Genomic DNA, 19,992 nt, shown 5'->3' with positions numbered 1-19,992 from the left:
TTTTCCAGATCGTGTTTTTATTTATACACAGTATCGGTGAACAGCTGCAGTGAAGATGAAGTGTTTAGCGTCACACGCATCACCATGATAGAAGATACAATCTCTAGCAAAGATGCAATGGTTCTCTTATACAAGTAATTCCGGTACAAGGGGTAAAGTCTTTGGAAAGTGCCAAATCTATCTTTCTGCCGCAGCATCGAAAACAGGACGAAACCAAACAGGTAACCGAGATTTAGTTAATTATGTTATGTTTTATGTTTGTATTCACTGTAAAATTTTAGGTTAAAAAAACAAAAAAAAAAAAAAAAGGAGAAAGAAAAGAAAAACTGAGCAAACATTTAAACAGGGGATCTCGGGAGTTGCTTCAGTACTGACCAGTCCAAATTAAGCTACAAGAAGGGGAAGCTTGGTTAACCATTATTGCTGTAGTAATCAAATACCACCCACGTGGAGAGGAACCCTCCTGTATACAGCTACTCAATCTAAACAGGACTAACGTCTCTTCTCTGGATGCGCTTCCCCCAACAGATCACTCTTCAATCGATTTTACATATTTCTCATAGGCGTCCTCACTCATTAGTTCATCCAGCTCAGAAGGAATGTCCACCGTCACCTTTATTAACCACCCTGTAACATAGACGTGGATGAAGGTTTTGTAAAACTACGGTATGGGTCACTATTACATTTATTTAGTAATTGGACTTATCAAGAGCCCATTATTTACCTTCGTCGTAGCAGGATTTGTTCACCAAGCCTGGATTATCTGCTAGGGCTTCATTTATTTCTGTAACTTCTCCGGTCAGAGGAGAAAATAGTTCCGTAGCTGCTTTTACGCTTTCTAAGGTCCCAAACTCATCTATGACAAAGGACAGAACACTAGTCTCATGTAGTGCAATAGAAAGGACTTGTCTTCTGGCGGAGCACTGCTTACAAAGTTAACTTTTACACAAGTAAGCATAGAGATGTGCAGGATTAGGATGATTAAACATGATGTATAAGGAAAATATACCTTACACAGAGTAATAGATGTAACAACTATAGAGTGCTGGCTATAGGGGCTGTATTATGTTGAAAGGGGTTATTAGAAAAGGATTGCGGTTGTTGGCCAGACTTCTAAACCCTTTTCGGACATTGTTGAATAAGCTCATCACATATAATTTAATACACATCAAGCTGCAAAGAAATGGGTGATGAGCCAAGTGTTTCCAGCGATGAAACTTGTACTCAATAGCCTCAGGGGAAATATACCTCTGAGCTACTAAACAATTCAGTTAAGGCCATTCATAAGACCTGGAATCCTCGGTACCAATGCAAAAACTCTCGTATCCTAAATTTAACAGAGTGGTTTGAAGATGATGATAGGGTAACGGAGACAAAGATGGTGGAGGCAGTTGTTGCCAGAGACCCTGGGTAAACCGGAAAGCAGAGAGTGGGAGATGCGAGTCTGGATGACTTGGGAGATGCAAGTCTGGATGACTTTACTGGTGGTAAACATACTATCCGGCTCTGTAAGTTGAATAGAACTCTTAGAAATTTGACTGCCTGCGATGGCTCGAGAGAACTCTTCTTAGATATTCACTAGCCAGCCAAACGGCTGAACCACCTGCGAGCCATGCTGCGCATATCACAGAGCTTGGTGGTAAGGCTACATATACAGCATTAGCTCTTTTCCAAAGACGAGCTGCTACAATTTCTATCCTGTAAGACCAAAAGGGAGAGGATCTGACTTGGAAGTACTGACTTTCCTCTGCAAAGTGTAATGGGGTGACTCAGAACACATAGGTAGGCTGCAGACTGATGAAAGCCATGAACAAGTCCTCTTCTGTGGAATTAATTAGCTGAGACTCCGGGCCTGATTCAGAGCCGCTCGTGAGCGGCCGCTCGTTCGTTCCGAGCGATGTTTGCACATCTGCGCATGCGTACGGATTGTAATACGCATGCGCGAACCAGTCAGTGCGGCCGAAAATCGTGTGCGCCCTAAATAGCGAATACCTGCTATTTTGAGTGACAGGAGGAGGCGTATGTGGGTGGTAACAGGGGAAGGTGCTTGAAAACGGGGAGTGGAGATCAGAACGCAGGCGTGCTTAAAGGTCAAAACGGGCGTTTTAAGGGTGTGCATAATTAATAAAGCAGCGTCATCGACCACATCACTTGGTTGTTTTATAGTCAGAACTGCTCGCATGATTGCGGTAGGAAAAACCAACCACAAGAATAGCGAGCAGTTCATACGCCGTCCGATGTACTCGATTAATCTAATAAATAGCGGACATGACGTATGATGCGAGCGGCCAGGGGGCGTTTTTTTCAAAATTACGTTCGCATGTTTTTTTCGCTCGTTCAGACATAGAGGCGTGAACAGACCGCAAAGAGCGAACGGTTAATTTAAATAGCCACCCCCTTTTTCTGAACGAGCGAGCGCAAATAGCGTCCGGCTCTGAATCAGGCCCTCCATCTTTAAGTGAGGACACTGCACTCAGATAGGAGGGAGCTCAGATTGAGAACCTGGTGATAACTCAAAACTTTTCTAAGAAATTAGGTTTTAGTATGCCCTGAATTACTGTCTTGATCGTACAGAAACAGCTGAGTAGTAGGTGGTCACATGCTTTTATTGCATTTATACAAATGGTAGAGATCACAAATCTTTGGAGGATATGAATAGAATTTGAGTACCTACAGATCTATAATAAGAAATATTCCCTTTGACAGAGAAGAACTGTAGGAAGAGCTGTCAAAAGCCAGGAGGAGGTGTCAGATCTAAGCTTCTATCTATAGACTGCCCTAAGTCACAAGGGTAAAGGAACAAACACTCCACTTGTCTGCACTGACACAGGGTAAATATGCATTATATATACAGATATGTCCACATACATCTAATCCTCCGTGCGCTACATGTCGCTGGAGCTCCATGTGACTTGGTAGCGCCAGCGTCTTTTCGTGCAACATTTTACCTTCAAATGCGTCTTATTCGCACAGTGATGCGAATATTTAGCACAAGCAGCTTCTGCTTTCACAGATGTTCTGTGTGTGACTGCGGGTGTATCTGCATGTGAAACACTACGTTACAGTGTTACAGCCGGTGACACTGTAACGTAGCATTTCACATGTAGTTATACCCGCAGTCACACACAGAACATAGGCATGCCGCATATCATTTTACTGAGCAGGAGCTGCTTGTGCTAACTATTCGCATCACTGTGAAAATAAGACGCATTTGAAGGTAAAAAGTCACACAAAAGGACGCTCGGCGCTACAGAGTCACATCCTGACTAGAAGGGCTGTTTATCGCAAGGAGGCTACATGTATGAGGACGTGTGTGTGTACACACACACACACACACACACACAGTGCATCTGGAAAGTATTCACAACGCTTCACTTTTTCCACATTTGTTATGTTACAGCATTATTCCAAAATGGAATACATTTTTGTTCTCAAAATTCTACACACAATACCCCATAAAGTTTTTCTTGAGAATTTTGCAAATTTAATAAAATAAATAAAAAAAACACTAAGAAATCACATGTACATAAGTATTCACGGCTTTTGCCATGAAGCTCAAAATTGAGCTCAGGTGCATACTGTTTCCACTGATCATCCTTGAGATGTTCCTACAGCTTAATTGGAGTCCACCTAGGGTAAATTCAGTTGTTTGGACATGATTTTGAAAGGCATACACCGGTCTATATAAGGTCCCACACTTGACAGTGCATGTCAGAGCACAAACCAAGCATGAAGTCCAAGGAATAGTCTGTAGACCTCCGAGACAGGATTGTCTCGAGGCACAAATTTGGGGAAGGGTACAGAAAAATATCTGCCGCATTGAAGGTCCCAATGTTCACAGTGGCCTCCATCATCAGTAAACGGAAGAAGTTCGGAACCACCAGGACTCTTCCTAGAGTTGGCCGGCCGTCTAAACTGAGCAATCGGGGAGAAGGGCATTAGTCAGGGACGTGACCAGGACCAGATGGTCATTGTCAGAGCTACAGCATTCCTCTGTGGAGAGAGGAGAACCTTCCAGAAGGACAACCATCTCTGCAGCAATCCACCAATCAGGCCTGTATGGTAGAGTGGCCAGACGGAAGCCCCTCCTTAGTAAAAAGCACATGGTAGCCCATCTGGGAGTTTGCCAATATGCACCTGAAGGACTCTCAGACCATGAGAGACAAAGATTGTACTCTTTGGCGTGAATGCCAGGCGTTATGTTTGGAGGAAACCAGGCACCGCTCACCACCAGGCCAATACCATCCCTACAGTGAAGCATGGTGGTGGCATCATCATGCTGTGGGATGTTTTCAGTGGCAGGAACTGGGAGACTAGCCAGGATAGAGGGAAAGATGAATGCAGCAATGTACAGAGACATCCTGGATGAAAACCTGCTCCAGAGCGCTCTTGACCTCAGACTGGAGTGACGGTCCAGTGACCCAGACGTGTTTTTCTCACACATACTTTGGGTACAGGAGCACTGCATACTAAAGTCGTCCCTCCCCCCTCATATGTTTGGTACAGGATCACTGCGCACTAATTTTAAATTGACTCCCCTTCCATATGTTGGTTTACAGGAGCACTGTGAACTAATTTGACCCCTCGGATGTTGGGTACGGAATCACTGTGCACTACATTGACCCCCCTCTCTGCATATTCTATTTTATGTCCCTTACTCCATAAGGCACTGCAGACATTTTGTGGCGCTTAATTAAATATAATAAATATAACGTAGCCTTCAAGAGTTGAAATATATCCAGTCACATTTGTACGTTGAATATAGTTTAGATCTGAGCAAGGTCAAGGACATGAACGTACCCATTTTACTGTACTTGGTACCGATCTCTGGAAGAGAGCAGTAAACGACATCTCCTAATGACACCTGAAATATAAATAACACTGTTAAGAGAAGGGACAACTATTGGCTATACTGTGGTTACCAAATAATAAAAGCCCAGGCATGCTTCGTCATACATAAGGGTTATGGCGGGAGTAAGAGTACACTGGGCTTTGCAAATGAACTGACAAGAGAAGACATTAAGAAACCAGACGATCTTTGCTTTGCAGCTTTACATTAGGTTACTTGCCCTTCACAAGTGCGTAGCGTGTCCTGTGTACTTTACAGCAGCACTGAATCACCTCTCAAGTATGTACAGTCAGAATGCAATAACAGATACCATATGCTGACAAGCCACCTATTGCTCAATATTATGAGTTCAAAATGAACATACTGCGTAGTAGCATAGATTACACAGGACAAATGTGAAATATAATTACTGCATATCTGGTAGGCCCTCTTTAAGCTTTAAGTGGTTGAGCTAGCAATCCTATCCTCCTATCCACCTAATGCAGAGGAGGGTGAGAATGTAGAGTTCAGGAGTAGGGCTGTAAAACGGGATGTAGTCTGGAAGCCGACGGTCTCAATGCCGATCGCTGGCTTCCAGACTCTCTAATCCCAGCGTGGTACTAATGACAGGCGTTGAAAACTCGGGAGAGGGTTAGGTTTAGGGCTCCCGGGGGGACTTAACCCCCCCCCCCCCCCCCCGAGAGGGTTAGGTTTAGGCTAGGGGGGGGTTAGGCACCCCCAGGGGGAGGTTAGGGTTAGGCTAAGGCACTTAGAGGGGGGTTAGGGTTAGGCACCTCTAAGGGAGGGTTAGGGGGTAGAATTAGGTTAGCGATACTTACCTTAGGGACGATCGGGATCTTCACCCTTCCTGGGATGCCGTCGTCGGGATTTGATCTATTGACTTCAACAGTACTCATTCCCAGAAGCTAAATGCTAGCAATCATTTGATAAACTAGACTTTAGTATTGATTAATGCACCTAAATAAAATAAGGATACAGGTGCAATATAACTAATGCATAATAATAATAATATCCATCCTCAGACATCTACAGATGTGTCCTCATACATGGAGCCTCAATACGCCACGCAGCGTGACTTGCCTGAAGTGAGTGAGCGGTCAGGTCCTGTGCTGCTCTGCTAGCACAGGGTGTCTTTTAGCCCAAAAATGCGTCTAAGTTGCAATGCGATGTGACTAGGATGCACCAGCAGACTGTACAGATTTATTTGATATGTGACACTTATGTATGTGTGTGACTGACTGTGTATATGAAGCACAGCAGAGCTTGGAATGTAAAACTCTTCTGCCGCTACATTGTAGCATTTTGTATACAGATTTAGAGACTCAGATATATACGTCTGTATAAGGACACATCTGTAGGTCCAAAAATAAACCCAACACAGTACACTACTGAAATCTCTAGTGAGGATGGTTGCACCTATTCATTTTAGTTTTTCAGTGTTTAACTGAATAGATCTGGTAAAACTATTGGATTATACAGGAACAGCCTACACACATGAAGCCTGTAGCCCATGAGGAGCAGACTAAGATGCCTTTGTAATGTATTTCCTTGAGAAAATGGAGGATGACATTTTTGGCTCTATAAACAATTAATAAGGCTGACAGCAGTATATAAAATCTATTAAAAAAAAAAAAAATTCAAGCTAGTGACCAAATTTCCAGACAAAGACTTTCAGCTACTGCACTATACTCTGTACAGAAGAGGATAAAATATATTTAGGAGTATTTGGAAGGCTGAGTAAACAACTGTACCTTGGTGCATGGGTGAGTCAAGTGAATTGAATTATGCACTAAAGCCAGTTTCATCGGTATGGGCTGACTACATGGGCAGTGTTTAGCCTCTCAATGCTTAAGAGATTAATCTCATAACAGGGATCACTTGTTTTGCAATGGTTTCCAGTGGGCTGTGCTACAATCTCTGCATGGTCCTTCAGTTTCTCAGTGTTGGAATTTCTTGACATGAACATCAGGCTAAATTCACCTACAATTTCATGGGCAAATCTCATCTCGCTGGTTTGAAATGGAGAATAGTGGATTTTGGTTTTCCTTTGGCTGATTAATAGCATAAAGTCACATTAAATCACTGTCTTTGTTAAACAATGAACCGTAAGTTCTCAACTCATAACTGAAAACCCTCTTGTGCAACAGTAGCCTTAGAGGTAAGAAATGTTACCATTTAATATTATATTTCTAATATATATATTTAACACCAGATGGGATACCCAGCATTGTCCGGGTTGAAGACTGTACCCTGAAGTACACCTGCAGCCTTCATTCTTATTACATTGTCCTCGCCTATAACCTGGATAACTATGCAAGTTAGGAGTAAATGACAGTGCAGGCAGCGTATTCTCATACCATTTGGAATGGGGTATATCAGGAGCAGACTGACTTACATTGTCCTCGCCTATAACCTAGATAACTATACAAGTTAGGAGTAAATGACAGTGCAGGCAGCGTATTCTCATACCAATTAGAATGGGGTATATCAGGAGCAGACTGACTTACATTGTCCTCGCCTATAACCTAGATAACTATGCAAGTTAGGAGTAAATGACAGTGCAGGCAGCGTATTCTCATACCATTTAGAATGGGGTATATCAGGAGCAGACTGACTTACAGAACAGAAATTAGTATAGATCCAAAATTACCTGAGTTTCTGAAATCACTGCAGAACAGAGTAGGTGATTATTCCGCTGAGGACGGATATGTTATCGCAGCTAATATAGCTGTAATATGGCAATGCAGCAGGAGGCGTCCTTCATGCATTACTGATCCGAGCTGCGTTCAAGGATGCACCATTGGATCATCTGCGATCCCTTCGGCCGGCTGAGTGACCATGGGGTCACGCAAGCCGGTCGCAGCAGACAATTGATGGAGGGCAGGCAGTCTCTGTCAGCCGATGGAGATGCTGACCACTCCACTCCACCCCAACGGCAGCGACACGCCTCCATTTTGAGAAACGGAGGGCAGCGCCGCCCCCACCCTGCCCAGATACGGCAGCAGACTGTCAAACATTGACAGTATACTACCGACTGCGCATGGGATCGCAGACCTGTACTGCACTTGCACCATACTGGTTAGGCGAATGCACAGATTCATGATAATCGGGAATCTGCGTGATCCCCTGTCACTGCATCCACAGCTTAATCGCCCCCTAATATCACTCTGCAAACCAACATTAAAGACAATGGGCCAAATGTAATAGGGTGAGAGTTTAGAAAAGTGAGAGTTTGACACTTTTTAAACTTTTTAAACCAATGTAATAGAGTCCAAAAACAAAGTAACAAAGCGAACTTGCATGTTTTTTTAGACTTAAACTCTCACGATTTAAAATCTCATTCAGATGTTTTCCCATTTTGAAGATAAAACTCAACCAATGTGAGAGTTTAATGCTAAACTCTCACATTTTCTAAACTCTCACCCTATTACATTTGGCCCCATGTCTTGCAGGGCTGCCATCAGGGGCAAAATGTCAAGACTGGAGTCCTGTTCCTGGACAGAAGGGGGCCCGCCCGCAGTGGCACTGTGTGGTTGCGATCAATCTTCCCTGCTGTTTAAAATCTCCATATGCTAAACTTTGCCAGGATCAAAGATTGTGGATTGATTATGCTGTCTGCCACAGTCTGAATGTATCGAGCGCTGAGCTGCACATGAGCCTACCAGGCACTCAGCTAAGACCCCCGGGGCAGCTGCTGTAAGATGAGACAGGGGGGCAATTCAATTGTTTATAAAACAGATTTTTCTTTTAGGGCACCCTACAGAGCAATTCAATTGTTGCTCCGTTCAGCCGCTGGCATTTCTGCTTGTACTTTCAGGAGGGTGCAAGCAAAAATGTGCAATAAACACGTGGTTAGGGCACCCTAACCAGAACTTTAGACGGGTTTAGCCGTTTTACGTGGCTAAACACGGCCTAATAGAGCGTGAAGACAACGATAATTAATGGGTGCCCAAAACAATTAAATTTCAACACTGAGCGCCCATTAATTATCGCTGCCCACACAACAATTGAATGGCCACCTGTGAGTGAAATGCTAATAATGCACACTGTTTAAAGTCAGAGTTTATCAGGATGCTAATAATGCACACTGTTTAAAGTCAGAGTTTATCAGGCAAACACAGGTGGCTGACTAACTCCGTATTTCATGTATGGAAAAGTGATATCACACAGCACTTTGGAAGAGATGTGTGTATATGAAGCCAGCCCCTCAGCCCCAGAACCTGTGTAATTTAAGAGTGTCCCGGGTCTATGGGATCGTGTGACAGTGTGCAGCGCTGACTAAGGGTCTCATTCAGACACGCTTGCAAGCGGGTCAAAGGTTGTGCATTGCGCACGCAAGCCCCGTAGTGAGTGAGAAATTCACTTGCTCCGAGCTCACGACAAACAGGGCGGCTGTCTATGTTGATCGACAGCTCGCCCAGTTTTGTAAGCGGGGTGGGGGGGTGGCTGGACAAACGGAGGCGTTCCTGAAGGAACGCCAGCCGTTTGTGGGCAGCCCTACTGACAGCACCAGTGATGTCAGTAGTGAGCTTCCGACTCTATTAGAACTGGAAGCTCACTTGGGCTTGCGGCAGACGAGACCCTACCACAAGTGTCTCTTCGCAAGCCCGATGGTCGCGACCATCACCTGGCCGCTCGCAAAAGCTGCGGGTGGTGACCCACAGCTTAGCGAGCGGCCAGGAGGCCATTTTTTTATTTAATTTAAAAAGCGGCCGCCCTGATTCAGAGCGAGCGCTCGCTTTTTGCGAGCGGCTCTGAATCAGGCCCTAAGTTCAAACCTAGGAAAAAAACCTAATCCTGGTCAAACTACATCACCATGCCAAATTTGGTGAAGCTAGGTACAAAACTCTGGCCGTGCACGAAGGAATATATATATATATATATATATATATATATATATATATATATATATATATGCCGGGAAGCCAGGATTGCACTAAGTGGTGTCAGTTTCATTTTGTTCAAGCCGTTCAGAGTGACGCCAGTTTGCCACATTATTATATATATAACACACACACACACACGTCTAACTTGTCAAAATATTGGCAAAATATATGACAGTACTCTATCAATTGCCTCCTGAACTCTACATAACTTGGTGCTTGTTATTATATGGTCACCAATCCGCTCAGCGCTGCCCGTACATTCTAATCAGATCACCGGCAGTTCAACAAAGAACTACAGGCAGCGAGCTCAGGGTGACAGGCAGCGAGAGACTTGATCAAGTTGAAGTTTCAAGTTTAACTAGGAAAAACACTTTGCTGATATAAGAAAAAAAAAAAAAAAATGGACAAAGTCCGTCACAAAATTTCAGATAAGACGGTTTCTGCTGAATTAACAGATTTCAAAGATCACAGACAGGAGCATTCCTAACTAACAAGTATATACCTGGGCGTAGTTGCTGATTCCCACAGTCCCAATTCCATTTTCAACAGATATCCATTCATGCTTGTCTGTGTACTTCCGAGCTGCAAAGGTAAAATACACACCATACAGGCAAAGTTAAATCTCATTTATTTCAGCACATAAATATATACTGTACTATCAAAAACAAAAAAGAAAACCTATACTATATACGGGCACATACTCGATTTCTGAAATAATAGGACAGGAAAGATTGGTAAATACAAACTTTTAAAGAAAATCAAAATACACTTTGTAGTAAATTTATTATATCAAACAGTGGGACTCACTACACAGGTCCCAGTACAATTAGCCGCGATACAGTCACATGTGCGATCGGCAGCCGTGCTTTATGGCAGCCTGAATTTGCTCAAAACTGCTTGCAGCCCCGCAGGGCTGTGAGCACAGAGGAGTGTATTCGGGCTGGGAGCGGGGCCACGACATGCGGTTCTTTCGCTGTAACATCGTGGCAACGACAACTCACACCCTTCGCGTCTAATTGGATTGACCCCATAGTTGCATAAATTTTATTTTGGGATTGCAGAGCATGATATTAACAGGTCTGCAATATATTTGTAGCGCTTTTACAGGCAAGGACAGATAAAATGTGAAACGGCCTGTGGTCCAAACAACTCACAGGAAACAGAAGGGATTTGTGGGCAAGCACGTAAGCACTTCTTTTATCATCCTGTACTATGCAAAGACATAAGTTATCCCTTATAGCAGGGATGGGCAATAAGAGGCCCCCCAGCTGCTGTGGGACTACACATCCCAGCAAGCCCTGCCACAGGTTTGCTATCATCAGGGCATGCTAAAACTGTGCCAGGACATGCTGGGATGTATAGTTCAACAGCAGCTGGAAGGCAGTTTATTGCCCACCCCTGCCATATAGGGATTAATGTTCCCTAGAGTATCAATCCCATCTCTGCAACATCACTCACCCTGATGGTCCAGCGGGTCTCAACAGTGTCTGAGCTGCCTTGCCCGCTTCCAAATACAGGGATTAAGAGAAGACAGTGCTGGGAAACCGAGAGCAATTCTACCCACCATTCACATGAGCCCTGCAGGAGTGTGCGTGTAAGAAGGGAACCAGCAGTATTTGTGATACTGTAGAACGATTCCCCATATAGGAGGCACCAGCACAGGATTCTGGTAGCACTCGGAGGATACTATGAATCGTGAAGGAGAGCTGCACCCCTGCCTGCCCCAAGGAACTAAGTAGCACAGTTGAGCTCCAAGAGCTGGTTGTGGCAGCAGCAGTAGCTGCACAGAGTTCTGGGTCCTACACCGCCTGGACCCATATTTAGCTCAGAGGGAAGTACGACATTGGGGACCATAGTACTTTAATTAGTTTTAAAGGATAAATGTAAAGCAGCATAAACCATAAACATAAAGATGTGTCCTCATACACAGACTTTTGTATTTTTGGTACTCGTGTACTTTACGGACTCATTGCAGAGAGAACCCAATGAATGTTTTACATGGTACTTGTGTACTTTACGTACACAAGTACCGAAAGTTGTCCCCGGCTCGGTGGCTCACTACAAGGTTATATTCCCTCTCTATGCCCACTTGGATGGTAGGGAATGATGTTGGACAATGGGAATGACGCTGGACACTGGCTGATGACATCAAGGTCCTCTACGTGAAGGGGATTTAGACATTACCGTGATTGATAATAATGAGTGCAGGACACTTGGGTTCTCTCGGCAATGAGTCCATAAAGTACACAAGTACCATATTTTTTTCTAAATGTAGGGGCATATTTAATAAACAAGTTATATTCTTATTATCACTCATTACTAATCTGAAATGGTTCTCTAACCAATCAGCTCCTAACTGTCATGTCTTTGAAAAATGACAGGAGCTGATTGGTTGGAGCACCATGTAAGATTAGTAACAAGTGATAACAAGAATATCACTCGGTATTAAATATGCTCCTTAGCATAAGGACTGTATCTAAAGAGATTACAGTGTCCTGGGCACTTAGGATTTTCGTTGCAAAGTATGAGTAGAAAGTCGCAGATGGCACGATGCATGACGCAAGTCTCTTGTATCGGGCCTCAGTCATTTGCCTTCTTACCCAGGTGAGTGGCATACAGCCGCTGCATGCAATGCCAGTCTCCAGCATACCTGTGCACTGTACTTTAGCTGCATTAGTGATGCCAATAAGATGCGGCTTAGTTGCATAGTACATAGCGAGTTAAATTCTGCGATTTAAAGATAGGTGTATGTAGTCCCATATGTAACGCCTACACCTATGCGGGTCGATACATGCAAGAGAAGGCTATAACTGTCCTGTTCATGTGACCAACTGATAAAAGCTGACGCTCTAATACCCCTTTCACCCCGCCACAAATACCCGGGTTATTGCCGGGTTAACCCAGGTCACGTCTTGGTGTGGTAGGGTCTCTGAAAAATAGCCCAAGTTACTGGGCAGTGTGAACAGGTGACCTGGGTCATCTGACCCGGGTCCCCTTACCACCCTATGGAGGGGAGGCCCAACGGCGTTAGGAGATGATGTCATCTCCAAGCGCCGGCAGAGCAGAAGCCCCGGCCATAAACCGGGTCCAGCCTGAATTGTGAACGGGTTTCAAGCCGCTGTGACACTACTTGAAACCCATGTTCAGCGACCTGGGCTGAACCCGGGGTTTTGGTCTGAAAGGGGCATAACGTCTTGAATCCTGCAAACTGTTCAATGCTCTGCTACCCAGCAGTCCCATACCACAGTGAGTGTTCAGAACTCAACGTTGCCAGCAAAGAGGTGCTGCAGCAGCTACACCCCACTTCCTCTGCAGAACAAGCTTGATGGTGGCAGCGACTGCTCTCCTACAACACAGTTGACGTAGGGCCAGATTCAGCAAGGATCGCAGTTGCCAATACCGCACGCAATCGGCCGATTGCATCGCAGTGCATGAACCAGCTGCTGCGATTGGGACTGCGATCGCAGAGACTACACAGACCCATCGCAGAGTAATTGACAGGCAGTGTCTTTTGTGGAGTGGTCAGCGAAACGCAGTGTATTTGAACGCCGTTGCAGGGGCATGCATAAATTAGCCACTGCGATGCCTTACGCAGCCTGAGTACCCATAGCGTGCAATGAGGTTAGCAATTCCTGAGTAAGGTCAGAGCTTGTGTAAGTGTGCGTGAGACTGCGATGGTACTCCATGTTACCGATGGTTTTGCAGTCTCGCTAAACTTTGCGGATGTGATGTAAAGTGGGCGTCCTTGTGAAGTGCTGCGACGGCATAGCGATCGCAATGGTTTAGCATACTATCGCAGTTAAACTGCGTGCATAACCACTATTGTAATCGCAGTTGCGATCCGTTGTGAATTAGGCCTTATACAGTTAGGGACCATCGGTTATCAAGAAGCACCAGAAGCAATGATCAGTAATAACAGGTGACTGTAAGAAAGAACCGTCCTACACACAATCTGTAACCCATCCTGTCACTATACGTCTTTCTATAAAACCAGCAATGACATGTAAAATAAAATGAGCACATACTTCTGTTTTGTACTTGCAGACTTCCTGATATGATGAATATTGTGTCCCCCTCCCATACATACATCATTTCACGTTCCTCAGCACATTTTGTTTTGCAGTCTTTTATAATTTACAGTATATGCTCAGCGACTCTGGCAAGAAACCACTGGCTTAAACCAGATCACAGGCTGCATAGAGAGTCAGGGACACTTTCTGATACAGACTTTGCTGTCTACAGAGGTGGTAGAAGCAGCTCACAGGAATATATATAGGATTTTGATCATTTTCTATATACACAACGTACATTCAACAGCAGGATTCAACGGCTCGCGCCCTGTGATAAGTTGTACATCAAGCTCACAATTACAACACCACTAATTTCAGCACTAAAATTAGCACTGGGTTAAAAAGAAAAAAAAACGAAAAAAAAAAACAGACCAGTAATCACCCAGAAATGTATATTCTCTTTAATGATCAGAGTATAACAATACAGAGCAGCATAAGTACATATGGAATTTTGGATGAGCCTGCATGGCTTACACTATCCTCTCCTGCAAAACAACTGTAGCAAAACTAATGTCCACAAATCCTGATCCTGACTGAGTACACAATTAGCTCAGGACAAGATTCGGATGAACCAGAAAGTACCAGTGTTAAAAAGCACAATAATAAAATATAATAGGATTGACACAGAGAAAAGATGATAATTGTATAAGCAGGATTCTAACGGTGAGAAAACCCATTGTAAAATGTAAACATAAATTATATTATATATATATATAATTATATATATAATTATATATATATATATATATATATATATATATATATATAAACAAATTACACTTTACATCCTGTATCAGTGACAAACATTCTCATATCATTGTACACTAAATATAACTATTATTGACTTGTCCACCTTATTATCCTATTTAGGATGCAATTTCAATGTTTGTAACAAGCGGTGTGTGTATATATTTTGGTTCTAATGAGTCCTAATTTAATTGTTTATTTTGTGCATTTACAGAGCCCAGAAACTAAGCATAGACTTTACTGATTTAATGCATAAAGAAGCAGAACCTAGCTATATTGCTGAATAGTCAGCAACAGGATCCGGTCAAGATGCCGGGGGTCAGGATCCCGACGTCGGCATCCCGAAGGTAAGCATGCAGATTAGGTTTAGGGTTAGGCCAGGGATGGGCGGGGGATTAGGGTTAGGCACCACCGGGGGGAGGTTAGGGGTAGGCACCGCCCGGGAGGGTTAGGTTAAGGCACCACCGGGGAGAGGCTAGCGGTAGGCTCCAAGGGGAGACAGGGGGAATGTTAGGTTACTTAACCCTGCGTCAGGCGCAGCTGGCCTGACAGGCTCCACAAAACTGTTCTCGCTCACATCTCCGCCACAAGGGGGCGCAGGGGCCTGCCCCTCCTAGTACCTTCCTATCTCTAGGTGCTGTTTGAAGCCCCCCTAGTCAGTTTTCCCGCCGCCTGCGTGGAGTGCAGTAGTGACCTTCCTTGCCTCCTCGGCTCATTGCGCCCGAACTCGTCCGACTTTTGAAGGTACGCATTTCTTTTTATTTTCTCACAATTTTGTGTATTTTGCTTATTTTATGAATAAAAATTACAAAGGTTGTGGGTATTTTGTGGAAATATGTAGGTTTGTCCAGGGTGGCCTCTTAGAATGTAGTATTTTTTGTTTTACTTGCTTTAAGGTTAATAAATGTGATTTTGTGAATCAGATTTCCATATATTCTCTGTTTGTACATCCTAATGATGGTCAGTGATCACTTTAAGAGCGTTAGAATTGAGTTAATTAGGTGCTAATGATGATTTTATAACAGGCGCCTGTCAGGCGCACTGCGCCTGAACCTGGGAGTCCCAGAGGTGTGCCTAACGCAGGGTTAAGGGCCCCTGTCGGGATCTTCACCATTGAGATGTCCGCCGGCACATCATACCAATTCCTCAGTAAGATCTACAAGTCAGCATGATGTTACTCACAAAGGGAAAATAGTGTGTGTTTACATGCTTTTATTAGCATTAAATATATTTCTAATAAACATGGATGAGATGGAACATATTGGGTTCCGATTATCTTCAAATCCACTTGTGCTTGTATGATGGGTGCTGACTACTATTTACTCACAGTCACTGCAAGTGAACGTGAAGGGGTCAAAGGAAGGTATTCTGCTGACCATCCCCTGATCAAAGTGTCGGTTACTGTAGGTCACTGACATCCCTTGTCAATGGTGCTTCCAAACCCCAGTGTGTAACCAGCATTAGGGATCCCGTAAAGATTGGCAATAATACTAATGCCTCAAAGGTTAGAAGCCAGCAATAACTTTAGACCTTTTTGTCAGATGTTACTACGGTATACTGAAGTAAAATGACAAGCATTTCATAAGTGTCAAAGGCATTTATTGACAATTACATTAAGTTTATACAGAGTCAATATTTGCAGTGTCGACCCTTCTTTTTCAAGACCTCTGCAATTCGCCCTGGCATGCTGTCACTCAACTTCTGGGACACATACTGACTGATGGCCGCCCATTCTTGCCTAATCAATGCTTTAAGTTTGTCAGAATTTGTGGGTTTTTGCTTGTCCTCCCGCCTCTTGAGGATTGACCACAAGTTCTCACTGGGGTTAAGGTCTGGGGAGGTTCCTGGCCATGGACCCAAAATATCGATATTTTGTTCCACGTGCCACTTAGCTATCACTTTTGCCTTATGGCAAGGTGCTCCATCATGCTGGAAAAGGTATTGTTTGTCAACCTGAGACCATTCATGTGTGGGGTTGCTGCTTCTCAGACAAGGGAGTGGGATCACTCACAATTTTGCCTAAGAACACAGCCATGAATAAAGAATGGTACCAAAACATCCTCCAAGAGCAACTTCTCCCAACCATCCAAGAACAGTTTGGTGAGGAACAATGCCTTTTTCAGCATGATAGTTATCACAGTTGCCTTATGGCAAGGTTCTCTAAGTGGCTCGGAGAACAAAACATTGAAATTTTGGGTCCATGGCCAGGAAACTCCCTTAATCCCATTGAGAACTTGTGGTCAATCCTCAAGAGGCGGGTGGACAAACAAAAACCCACAAATTCTGACAAACTCCAAGCATTGATTAGGCAAAAATGGGTGACCATCAGTCAGCATGTGACCCAGAAGTTGATTGACAGCATACCAGGGCGAAGTGCAGAGGTCTTGAAAAAGAAGGGTCAACACTGCAAATATTGACTCTTTGCATAAACCTAATGTAATTGTCAATAAAAGCCTTTGACACTTATGAAATGCTTGTAATGTTACTTCAGTATACCATAGTAACATCTGACAAAAAGGTCAAAAAACACTGAAGCAGCAAACTTTGTGAAAACCAATACTGGTGTCATTCTCAAAACTTTTGGCCACGGCTGTAGTAAGAGAGCCAATCATTGACACTTCCATTGTCTTATCTGTGCTACTATTCTGCGGGTAACAGTACTAAAACACTGATTCAGATATATTTATGTATAGTGTACTGTAATGGAAACCTTGTGGCGCATTATAAAGGGAAAAAATATATATATATATATATAATTTTAGCTCGAGACATATTTCATGTCAACATGACAAATAGTACAGGCGTGCACTAAGGTGTGCATAGTACAGGCAGGCATTAAGGTGTGATAGTACAGGTGTAGTCAGTCTTGTAGAATCCAAATGCCAACAAAACTCATTTATATTATTAGACTTTGTGAAGCCATTAAATAGATGCATACACAGAAATCCATTATATATACCCCACAAAATATAGGTAGAATAATTTTTAGCTCCCCAACTATGGTATATTGTAGTATACATGTATTTGGCAATTCTTTTAAGATAGACAGCACACTCTACGACGTAATGTTTTTTTTAAATGTCTCACAAACATGCATTATTGGGTGATATTAAGTTATGTCTGTACATTGGTATTCAGCCTGCAGTGCATGCAGCTAGGTATACGCAGGAGGCATATGCATAAAAAGTTAAAGCAACAAGTGCTAAATAAAATATTTTATTTGTAGTGTATAAAACACAGGCACAGAGCAATGTGATAGATAGCAGAGAAACATCAGACTTTGTTTTAAAGTTGGACTTTGATCATCATAAAGTGGATTCCGTGAATGTTTGGCATTTGTTTAGGTGGCAGATATCAAACATAGTACTCAGCAAACTACACATACAGCACTAAGCAGCATGCCCCTCATTAAACTTGGTGGGTCTGCATTGACCAGCCCGCCCCTCATCACCCCTGGTGGGTTTCCACTGACCAGAACGGCCCATAGGCCCCTGGTGGGTCTGCATTGACCAGCAAGCCCCTCATCACCCCTGGTGGGTTTGCACTGACCAGCACGCCCCTCATTGCACCTGGTGGATCTGCACTGACCAGCACACGCTCTATTGCCCATGGTAGGTCTACACCGGGTACACACCTGAACGATACGTTGATCTAGCGACGGTCCGATACAACATACCGATACCACATGCACACTACATAATCTGACTTACGATGAAGCGATATATCGTTACAGGAGTGATGTTACCACATCATACATCGAATCTGGTGTCGGGATTTTGGCGCCGACGTCAGGGACAATAACTACATCCCCTGTGTGACATTGGGGAAGTAAGCTATGGGACATGGCACATGAGTGACTGCTGACAAGCTGGGTAGGAGCTACTCACAGGAGTAAAGCTGGGTACACACTGGAGCGACGGGCATTCCTTCCCAAATCGGAACAAATGCCTGTGAATAGCCATTGCGCGCCCACACTGGACGACTTTAATGTTCCGTCATTCATTAACAATGCACTGGCCGCTAGCGATAGCTCTAGGTTTGATGTGCAGCACATCGTCGCCAACAACCGCAGGAGCGTGCAATCTTGCGTACACACTGAGCGACGTAGGCGATACAGGAGATGCCTAGGAGTAGCTGGACATGAGCAACACATAGGAATTGCACATAGGAGTTGTACAGTGAAATGTTGCACATGACATATGTCCCACCACGGCCCTACCTGTGCGGAGTTTGTATATTCTCCCTGTGATTGCGTGGGTTTCCTCCCACACTCCAAAAATATACTGGTAGGTTAATTGGCTCCCAACACAAATTAACCCTAGTGTGTATGTGTGTGCATGTGATACTGAATTAAGACTGTAAGCTCTACTGAGGCAGGGACTGATGTGAATGGCCAAATATTCTCTGTAAAGCGCTGCGGAATATGTGTGCACTATATAAATAACTGGTAATAAATATGTAGGTGTTGCACATGACATATGTAGGAGTTGCTGTACAAGAGCAGAACACAGGAATTGCACATAGGAGTTGTACAGTGATATATGTAGGAGTTGCTGTACAGGAGCAGTACACTGGAGTTGTTGGACAAGTTGCATAGGAGTTGTACGGGTATCTTATAGGAGCCGCTGCTGTACAGGGGCAGCACACAGGAGTTACACAAGTCAGAGTTAGTTGTGGATGGTGCGCGGGGACCTGCTCCCTGCAAGAACCGGAGCACCCAGCCAGCTCACACGCAGGGACATTATACGCAGACAGGCAACTCAGCACTCACCGGAGAGGAGGCGGGAGGAGTAGCTTAGGGATCTGACGGCAGAGCAGCCGCTCCAGGGTACGAGGCGGGCGGCACTGTACACGCTCCTGACCGCTCGCAGCGCCATCTTACACAGCGTCAGCGCCCGCCCCAGCCAGCAGCAGCACTGATCAGTCACTCACACTGCCGCCGCCGCCGCGGTCTCCTCCTCACCTGCCCTGCTGCGCATGCGCCGCCCGGCAGCGGGGAGAGAGTGCCTGAGAAAGCGGACAGCTGCAGAGGGGGGTCTATAATAATAATAATACCACGTACACACACAGCGATAATAGTATGTCATAATGACAGTAATACATAGGTAACTAGCTCTGGTGCGTGTGACAAGTACTGCTCATGCGCACTGCCCGCCCGGCGCCTGACGAGGATGATGGAGACAGGACAGTTATGGGTCATGCTGCTGATACAGTGCAGGCGGTCAGTGTGCTGTGCACCATGGGGAGGATGCAGTTCAGAGGCTCCCAAACTCTGCAATTACAGTCTGCATTTTAAGGCTATCCATGCTTGAGTACAGGTGACTTAATTAGTACCCCGTCAATTTGATTTAACCATCTGGACTCAAACATGGATATCCTTAAAATCTGGACTGTAATGGCAAAGTTTGGGAAACTCTGGTGTAGTTGCTATTTGCAAAAT

At 44.3% G+C, this 19,992-nt stretch overlaps 1 protein-coding gene across 1 annotated transcript; it reads right to left on the bottom strand.

Annotated features, from left to right (window-relative positions):
• Positions 1 to 19,538, bottom strand: GCSH (glycine cleavage system protein H). The gene is made up of 5 exons (XM_088458378.1): positions 19,324 to 19,538; positions 10,238 to 10,317; positions 4,801 to 4,864; positions 725 to 856; positions 1 to 627 (listed from the first exon to the last, which is right to left on the bottom strand). The coding sequence occupies exons 1-5, from the start codon at positions 19,427 to 19,429 to the stop codon at positions 530 to 532; spliced, it is 480 nt and encodes a 159-aa protein (XP_088314504.1). The 5' UTR covers positions 19,430 to 19,538; the 3' UTR covers positions 1 to 529.
• Positions 19,539 to 19,992: the final 454 nt, after the last annotated feature.

The sequence above is a fragment of the Taudactylus pleione genome, unplaced genomic scaffold (assembly GCF_031769625.1).
Source record: "Taudactylus pleione unplaced genomic scaffold, aTauple2 ptg000828l, whole genome shotgun sequence".
Lineage (NCBI taxonomy): Eukaryota > Metazoa > Chordata > Amphibia > Anura > Myobatrachidae > Taudactylus > Taudactylus pleione.
Note: the sequence above shows the minus strand (reverse complement) of the source record. Positions and strands in the feature narration are given on the sequence as shown.